At 66.8% G+C, this 8,864-nt stretch overlaps 1 protein-coding gene across 3 annotated transcripts; it reads right to left on the bottom strand.

The window, feature by feature from the left end:
• Positions 1 to 3,507: 3,507 nt before the first annotated feature.
• On the bottom strand, positions 3,508 to 8,846 carry THY1 (Thy-1 cell surface antigen). 3 transcript variants are annotated; one of them, XM_019547077.1, is made up of 5 exons: positions 8,756 to 8,834; positions 7,001 to 7,062; positions 6,663 to 6,752; positions 5,801 to 6,136; positions 3,508 to 5,164 (listed from the first exon to the last, which is right to left on the bottom strand). In XM_019547077.1, exons 3-5 carry the CDS (start codon positions 6,697 to 6,699, stop codon positions 5,052 to 5,054), a joined length of 486 nt encoding a protein of 161 aa, XP_019402622.1. In that variant the 5' UTR covers positions 6,700 to 6,752; positions 7,001 to 7,062; positions 8,756 to 8,834; the 3' UTR covers positions 3,508 to 5,051. The 3 variants fall into 3 exon arrangements, with proteins under 3 accessions (XP_019402622.1, XP_019402620.1, XP_019402621.1); XM_019547075.1 differs by lacking the exon at positions 7,001 to 7,062 and adding an exon at positions 7,328 to 7,599 and having other exon boundaries at positions 8,756 to 8,832; XM_019547076.1 differs by lacking the exon at positions 7,001 to 7,062 and having other exon boundaries at positions 8,756 to 8,846.
• Positions 8,847 to 8,864: the final 18 nt, after the last annotated feature.

Raw genomic sequence — 8,864 nt, 5'->3', positions numbered from 1 at the left:
TATAATTCCCCGAGCTTTTATAGGACCTGGGACTTCAAAGGCTGCGGCAGGCCTCAGTGACTCAGGCCTCCACCCTCCCTGGGAGGCCGCCGCTCTGTCATTAGTCCCATTGTGCAGATGGAGAAGCTGAGGCACAGACACGTCCAGTCCACAGTCATGTGGCGAGGGAGAGGCGAGCCTGGGAATGAGACCCAGGAGTCTTGGCTCTCGGCCCTCACCACTAGACTGCCCCGTCCCCTCTTGAGCAGTCTGGAGCTGAAGCTTCAAGGCAGGGAAGCGTGCCGAGGCCTAGACGCCCTCTGAGAGACAGGCAGGGGCTTGGCTCCACCTCTGGGTGAGGAGAGAGGCCCGGTCCCCTCAGACAACCCCCAAGTGCTGCAGGAGGTTGCAGAGCTGGCCTGCAGGTGCTGGGCTGCACACGAGGGCGGTCACTGAGCCGGTCAGCTGGGCATGACGGAGGGGACCCTGCGCCTTCCCAAACCTGCTGGCAAGAGTGCCTGGGCCACGGTGCCTGCCAGGGCAAGGAGTGGGAGGGCAGGGGAATCCAGGTCCCGGGGCAGAGCTCTGTCCCCACCCCTGCACCGACACTGTCCCCGTGGACTTGGCTTCCCCAGCGTCGGCCCGCGTGCTAGAGCCATCACGACGGAGGCATTTCATGCTTACCCAAGTGCTGGAGCGGAGTCAAAGCCCCAGAGACACAATGTCCTGGCCTGGAGGTTACCCTGGATCTCAACAAGCTGTACCCAGCACCACGGGGCATCCGCCACCTCCCGGGGCAGGGTCACCTCCCACCGGCGGACGGCTGCTGGGGGCTGGGATGAGAGAGGGGGCCCGGCGGAGCTCTTAGCAGGGAGGGACACCAAATCGAACCCCTCACGGACCCACTCCACCCAGGCCTCCAGGCTCGGGGAGAGGCAATGCCCCGCTGCGAGGGTCCCCAGGGGAAGGGCCTGTTTGCTGCCGGGCTGTGTGGTCTGTTATGCCAGGAATGCCTCGCAGCCCGTGGGGTTATCTGGGGGGTGGGAGCTGCCTGCACGTTTCTCTTGCTCCATCGCCCAGGGGACGCTGCCTATCAGCGGATCAGCCGGGCACCTTAACTCCTCCGGGGCTCAGCGCAAATCACCTGCTGGCCCCGCCGGCATGGCTGGGGGGCGCGCAGACTGCACGCGGGGCCAGATCCACAACCCTCTCCTGGAGCTGGAGCCAGGAGACACAGGATGAGCTCCTGGCCTGGAGCCCCAGCGCTGGTCCCTGCGTGCAAGGTGCCCAAACCCCCACGGCTCCCCTCTTGGGTGGCAATGGGCCTTCTCCCACCCACACGTATCACAGAGCTGGCCAAGGCCCCAGCTTTCAAAGCCCTTCTCTGCTCAAGGCCCTGTTTCACAGCACTTCCAGAGGCAGCTTTCCGGGCTGTCCCCTGGGTCCCAAGCTGAGACCTACCCAGTCATGCCACATGCTGCCAAGCAGCAACCAGAGGGCACCAACCTCCGCTGCCCTAAGTCCAAGCTGGCTCTCAGTGCCCGAGCTCCCCACAGCCCGGTCAAGCCCACCGCGCGACACGGACTGACACCCAACGGCCAAGGGGGTTTGGTGGGACTGGACGACAAGCAGGCCGGTTTTGTGTCCAGCGGGCTGCGTAGGCGAGCGGAGGATGCTTGGTTTTGGGTCAAACGACAAAGAACAAGCAAAGGGTGGGTGCCAGGAGCTGCTGCGTGCCCTGCGCCCTGGCCAGGACATCGCACCATCCCCTCTCCAGGCTGCTCAGCATCTTCCTTTCCAGGCAGCAACGAACTCGGCTAAGTCCTCCCTGAACTTTCTCTACCTCCCGGGGCCCCAGAGCGAGTCCCATAAGCCCCGAGCGGGCCCATACGCACCTGCGTGTGGATGAGCAGGGCCGGAGGGTCACGGTTTGTCATGGGGCGACACCGGAGCAGCCGGGACGGGCTCACGTTGGGATCGGCGCAGCGCTGGCTCCGGCGCACAAGCAGAAACCCGGTGGCTACTAACCTGTTTGCGGGACAGGAGGGGAAGTCTGCGCGGGCGGCTCTGCCGGGACCGGGCTGGCACGGGCCGAGGGCCGAGCCGGCTGCCTGAGCCGCTGAAGAAATTCTCAGCTCAGGTTACCGGCTAGATAAATATAGCGTCTTATCTGACCTCACTGGGCGCCGGAGCACGCCTCTGGCATGCCAGCCCGGGGAGCTTAAAGGGGCAGCACAGTGCACACCGGGCCCAGTCCAGCGTGGCCCTCCGCCCGCAGAAAGAGAGCACGGCCCGGGAGCGTGGGGGGCATGGGGAACCAGAGGCACCGGGGGCTGGAGGCAGGGGAGGCCAAGGTTTGGAGGGCCTGGCTGGGGCGATGTTCTGGGGACAGGGCAAGGGGACGGAGCCGGGACAGGCAGCGGGGCCTCTGGGCGCTGAAGCAGCCGTGCAGCAGATGCAGGGTCTGAGTCACCCGATGCCAGGCTGCTCCGATCCCGACCCAGCACCTGCTGCCCCATGCCCCGGCCAGGGGACGCGGCGCCCCGGGGCCTTCCTGCGGGGGACGGGAGCCTACAAGGAGAGGCAGGGACTCGTCTGGGCGGCCGGGCAGGGCTGGCTGGGGTGGTGCGAACAGACAGGTTGGGGGCAGAGGTCACAGGGCACTCAGCTCCACAAGCGAGGCAGGGCAGGCCCTTCGCAGCCGGCTTTGCCTGGTGGGTCTGTGGCGACAGGTCGGTCACCCCCGGGGGCTCTGTGGGCTGGGGCACGCCGGGGCCTGCGCGCAGACCCAGAGCAACGTGGATCGGGCGGCACGCCACCCACCGAGGCTGGTCCCCAGGGCTGACGTGGGGCGCAGGCAGGCGGTGACTCAGTCTGCGCACCCGGGATGATTAGGCAGGATGCAATTACCCCGGCATTTCCCTCCCTTCTGCGTTACAGGCCAGGAATGGGGCAGGCGGCGCCAGGAAACCTCCTGGGGCAGCCTCAGCCCTGGCCTCCACCCCCAGGAGGGTGACACCCGGGGTCCGGCTGCTCCCCGCTCCGCCCCGCTGCAGGGAGGGGCATGGCCCCTGCCCCTGGGTCACAACCTCCACATGCAGCACGGTGCGGCACATGCCGCTGTGACGTGCCACGGCCTCACGTGCACGTGCCGTACGAGGGGCCATGTGCCCTCCCCTACCTGGCAGGGGCTGGCTTGGCCCATGCACGCCCTGGCCTGCACGAAGCTGGGGGCAAACCCCAGTGGGCACCAGCCTGGGGGCAGGGGGCACAGCTCCCCCAGCCTGGGGGGCACTGCCATGGGGCGGGCAGGCGGGCACCGCCCCGCTCCCTAGGCCCGGAGGAGGCGGCTGCGATGCACTCACCTGGCTCCGGCGCAGCAGCCAGCGCCCGTGTCCAGGCGGGGCTGCCCGGGCCGCGATGTCACAATGGGGCCCGGTCCCCCCCCCCCAGCCTGGGCTGGGCTGGGCCAGGCCAGGCATCCCCGGGCACCGCGCCCCGCGCCCCCGCAAGGAAGACAGGGCCGGCTCGGGCATCCAGTGGGTTTATTCTGTGGCAGAGCAGGCACTGCCCCGCCGGGTCGAGCTGCAGCAAGCCAGGGACACAACGACAGCGGGCATGGATCACGGATCGGGGCCGGGCTGCGCCCCCCTCGCTGGCGCAGGGGGAGAGGGCGGGGGGAGGCCTCCCCCGCATCTTCTTGGGGGCCTCTCCTGGCCCGGGGGGCCCCAAAGCAGTGGGGAGGTGCAAAGGGGTCGCCAGCCCTGGCGAGCAGGAACTGCTGGGGGAGGAAGACTGGAGCCTGGACCTGGAGGAAGACTGGGCTGGAGCAAAGCAGCTGGAAGCACGGAGGGAGCGGCGCTGGCATCGAGGGGTTGCCCCCCGGCCTCTGTCCCGCGGGAGACAGCAGCCAGCACTGACCAGGGGATGACTGGAGATGTGGCCGCTGGACCCCAAATGAGAGGGAGGGGGGTATCCACCTGCGGAGACCCCCAGGGCATCGGTGTCTTGGCCTGGGCTGGGCAGCTTGGCCCTGCTCTTATTCCTGCATCCGGGGAGAGAACAAGCCCCAGCTCCAGGAGACCGGAGGGGTGCGAGCATGGGCGTCCCCAGCCTGCTGGGGGGCAAGGAGCCTGCTGGCTTGCCCTGCCCCGCTTTTCGGGGGCTCTGGCCAGCGAGGGGGTGTCTCTAGCTCAGAGAGGGGTCTCTCCGCAGCGGCTCTCTCTCGTCACAGCCGAGGACTGGATTCCAGGGCACGGCGCGGAGCTCGGGATATCGTCTAGCCTGGACCGGCTCTCTCTACCCCTCAAGTGCCACTCGGTTCAAGAAAAAAGTATGCACACCCCCCCCCACCTCACACCCAGCTCCTGGAGCAGCCTCCGTAACACCCCCCCTTGACTGAGGGCTGGAGGCATGGGTCCCTCTCCAGGTCTGAGCTGTGCCCCCCCTGCCTTGCTCTGCCCAGGCCCCTCTCTTTGCTCACACTTCCCTAGGACTGCCCCCCCAGGCCTCTCCCAGGCAGACAGCACCAGTCGACCCTGTGTTGTGCAGTGCGAAAGACAGGGCTCAGAGCCTACCCGCTTCACCGCACCGGTGGCCCCAGCGGGATGAGCCCAGACTCCAGTGGTGACCCCCCGCCCCGAGACCCCTGGGCCTGGCAGGTTAGCCCTTATCGCTTGGGCATGCCCCAAGTACCCCGTCCGCATCTCCCCCGGCTTGCTGACCTCCCGCGCCTTCCCTGCTGGACAGAGCAAAATAAACAAGAAAAAGCTGCCCCCCCCCCCCGACAACGAAGGACAGGCGGACGGACAGGTAGAGGGCCGGGCAAACAAAATCGCGATGGAAGAAGCAGCACTGCCTAGCAGAACGTGAGGGAACGGCGCCATGCGCGGGGCTCCGGCATACTATGGGGACCCCCCCAGCGGGTGTGGGGCACGATGACGGGGGGCGGGGGGGCAGCGCGGCAGGTATACGGCTATAGATAGATAGATAGAGGGATACAGTGCGTGTGTTCAAAGCGTTCGCCTCCTTCCTCGGTCCAAGGGCCGCGGCCTGGCGGCAGGGCACTGCCCTCACAGGGACACGAAGTCCACGGCTTGCAGCAGCGGCAGGGACAGGAGCAGGAGCAGCAGCCACGAGGTGTTCTGGATCAGGAGGCTGATGCCAGCACACTTCTCCAGCTTGTCTGTGGAGGGAGGGTGCGGGGGGGGAGGGAGAGTGAGAGCCCTGCTGGGAGCTGGGGGACGCGGGCTGTTCTCTGCCACTGCTCAGTCCCGTGCCCCTGGGCAAGTCCCATCCTCCAGTGTCTGCCACTCCTGGCACAGCGGGGCCGTGGTCTCGCCCAGGACCTCAGGACCCTGTGACTGAGCCAGCAAACCGCCTGCCTCATTTCTTGTCTGACTGTGGCTCGCAGGTGCTGGTGACCGTGTTACACAGCTCCATCCCTTGCGGACCCCAGGAGGGAAATACAGGGGGGCTACTGGGCTCCGGGGTGGAAGATCCCTCCCCAGATGGAGCAGAGACAGGGAGGCGAGCCCCAGAAGGGCAGCCCTGCAGGCTGAAGTCCTGCCCCGCCGGAGCAGGTAAAGCCAGGGCGCTGCCAAGGCAAGCGCACAGGCTCCCACTGGATGCGTCTCGGGGTCTGCAGCCACACAGGCTTGCAAGGGGCCTTCAGTCCTTCCCCGGGACTCAGGCTGGGATCCAGCAAACTCGCTCCACATACGGGCTACCCACGGGTGGAAACGGCTCTCTCGGGTCCCACCCGGTGCTGCAGGGGCAGCAGCACAGGAAGGAGCAGAGACCCAGCCCCCACCCCGCTGACCTTTGATGACGGTGATGTTCTTGATCTGGTGGTCAGTGTAGTCATTGGTGGCCTTCAGCTCGCAGATGTAGACACCCTCGTCGCTGGTGGTGAAGCTGGACAGGAAGAGGTGGATCAGGTTCCGGTGCAGGGCGACGTTGGAGCGGGACCGGTAGGTGCTCTCCGGGATGTTCATGTTGCTGTTGATCACGCGCTTGCGGGTGTCCCGGGTGATGCTGAACTCGTAGGTCAGGGGGTTGCTGGTCTTGTTCTCAAAGTGGCAGTCCACCCGCAGACTCTGGCCCAGCAGGCAGGCGCTCAGGTCCCTGATTGTCTGGCACTGGGCAGCCTGGAGCACTGGGACAGGCACGTGGGTCATGCCAGGGCTGGAGAAGCCAGGACCTCCCACCCCGTAGAGGCAGATGCTGTGCCCTGCACTAGCAGGGAGGGGCTCTTCCCGAGCTGGCAGCAGTAGTTTGGTTTTTATCCTCCCCCCATGCTCCACTGGGAGGTCACAACAACACTCAAAACAGGGAGTCCTGCAGCTTTCCCTGCACCCAGGCAGGGGCCAAGGGGCATTTGCTCTCCCCAGTGGGGCAGGGATAACCCAGAGGCATCCTGGTCCTTCGCCCAGCCTGCAGAGCATGCACAAAATGGGGCTAGATGGGCCCTGGGGAAGCCATGCGCAGTGGCTGGGGCGCTGCAAAATCCTGCAACCCCTTCCGTAACAGGCCTCCAGCTTCCCCAGGGCCATTTGGGACCACGTGAAAGGACCCGGGACCCCTCCGGCTCCAGGGCAAAGCAGCTGTTTGCAGCTGTGGCTGCTCTGCATCTACAGGCAGTGGCCACCAGATGGCATCTGTGCCCACCTCTGCAGCCCTACCTGCCAGGAGCACGGCGATGCTGAGGGTGGGATTCATCTTCCCGCCGGCGCGGCCCACGGGTCTCCGCAGCTCGAGTCTGGGATCAGGGCCTGGGCAGAGGCAAGAGAGCGCTGGTGAGCTACAAGGCAGGGGCAGGCTGGGAAGAGACAAGATAGACCCGCCTCACACACACCCAGAGGGGGGAGAGGCGTGCACACATCCATGTGCAACCACATGCACCCCTACGCACTCAGGGGCAGACACAGCTGGACACAGAAAACCCGCCACGGACCCCCAGGCCCAGATGAACCCCCCTCTGCTGAGCGCCGAGAGAAGCATGCGTACTCCCAGAGCGTACCTGAGCTGCAGTGGGCATGCACACAGCCCTCCACGGGACGTGGAGAAACAGGACTGGGCTTCCTGCAAGCAGGCAGGAATCAGGGGTCCATTAAAGGATCCATTAAAGGATCACAAGGCTGGAAGGCAGGCGAGGCTGCGCATCTGCTGCTCTTTAAAGGCAGCATGAGTCGGCCGCCCAGCCCTGACCGTCCCTGCACAGCTGGCCCACGCAGACCCCAACCCTGGGTCTGAGAAGCAAGGGAAAGTAGGGGTGTCCCGAGCGAGCCGCAGGCACGGGCAGCACACGCTTCCCCTTTCTATTCCCTCCCTGAGACTTAGCACAAACCGTCTTGGCCCTGCCACGGGGGAGCTGGCCGCATCCAGGCAGGCTGGGCTAGGATGATTCAGAGGGTGCAGGAAGAGTGGGGCTGAGCAGGGAGGGGGCCAGCCAGGCCAGAGGTCCAGCACATCCTGGGGCCAGGCCTAGATCTGTTGACCGTTGCCTGGTGGGGACGGGTGGCTGGAGTTTGGAGGGGAGAGCTCTCCAGCTGTCCCTGGCCGGGCTGGGGTGACGTGGGTGGGTGCCAGGCTGATGCACCACGCGGACCCCGGTTGCAGCTGCAGCCGCGCGCGGGGAACAAATCAGCCGCAGTCAGCAGCGTGGCGAAGTGTCTGCGCAGCAAAACCCAACGGCGGATGCTTCGAACCCAGGAGCCCTGCATGCTGCCAGGGGGAGCTGGTTTGGGAAGGGCGCATCCAGTAGCCTCCTCTCAGGCCACAGGGATGGGATGGGGTGGGGGTACAGGCGGCAGGGCTCTGTCTGCACCCCGGGTAGCAGGGGATGCTGGAGGGGCTGGGGCAGAGAAGGCCACGTCCACCCCCGCCAGCCGGGGCCTGCTGCAGCAGGGGGGAGCACATATGATGCTGCCCCACTGGTGCCGGCTGTGGGGGAAGAACGAGGCAGATCCAGCCCCCAGCCGGCAGCAGAGCCAGGGAGGCGATAGCTGAGCTGGCAGGTGCTGATGTGCCCGCTTTCCATGAAGAAGGCCCTGTGTCGGCCCAAACCCTGGGAAAAGCAGCCCCCCCGAGACACTCCCTGGCCCTGACGCATGCAACCAGCTCCCCCGAGCTGTGGCAACCCCCCTGGGTCTCCTCCCCTGACCCTGCAAAGCCACCGAGTGTGGGAGAGCTGTAAGGACCCAGCCTGCTTCCCCATCTTCACTGCAGAGCTAGTGGGGAGGATCTGACCTCAGCTGGGAGTCAATGATCCCCCCTCCCAGCGGGGGCCACCGCCTGCACTATGAGGGCCAGGGCACTGGGGATGCTGCTAGAAAATGGAGCATGGGGGGGGAGGAAAATGGGGCTGTGGCAGAGGGAGGCTCAGCGGTGCTGTGCGCCAGCGTGCCCGGGCGTGCAGGAGCCATGCACACGCAGGGCAGGAAGGGCAGGCTTGGCTCGGGGTGGGGGGCAGTAGCCCTGCGCGCCTCCTAGCCTCCTCCGGCGTGGCTCGGCCGGGTGGGGACCAGACGATAAGACCCTCTGGGGGGCTGAGCGCAGCATTTCCCCCGCCCCTGCCCTGAGTGCCCACTGCCACCTTGGCCCCCCAAGGTCAGGGGGACCGCGGGCGTCCCGGCTCCCTGTGCCCGCTGGCGAGGGGGGCAGATGCTGGCCACGACGGGCCCCCAGGCAGGGCTGTGCCGCAGCCTCCCGCCTCAGCTTGCCCCACACGCAAAGGGGTCCCCGGAGGAGGGGTGGAGAGCCCGGCCCCGCTCACCCTGCGGCCGATGCTGTCTCCGCCGCTGCGGCCGATGCTGTCTCCGCCGCTCCTGCCGCGACTGCTCCGGCTGCGCCGAGCCCGCCGCAGTGGGGGGGAGGGGGCGGGG

The sequence above is a fragment of the Crocodylus porosus genome, unplaced genomic scaffold, assembly GCF_001723895.1.
Source record: "Crocodylus porosus isolate Cpor-Errol unplaced genomic scaffold, CroPor_comp1, whole genome shotgun sequence".
Lineage (NCBI taxonomy): Eukaryota > Metazoa > Chordata > Crocodylia > Crocodylidae > Crocodylus > Crocodylus porosus.
This window is presented reverse-complemented; position numbering and strand designations above follow the sequence as displayed.

Excerpts from the sequence above, each read along its gene's own strand:
- THY1 (XM_019547075.1), bottom strand. The coding sequence starts at position 7,361 with ATGCGGCCAGCTCCCCCGTGGCAGGGCCAAGACG. Across the intron at positions 6,753-7,327 it reads CCCGTGGCAGGGCCAAGACG|GCCCTGATCCCAGACTCGAG; the intron begins GTTTGTGCTAAG and ends GCCTCTGCCCAG. Across the intron at positions 5,165-5,800 it reads GAACATCACCGTCATCAAAG|ACAAGCTGGAGAAGTGTGCT; the intron begins GTCAGCGGGGTG and ends CTCCCTCCACAG.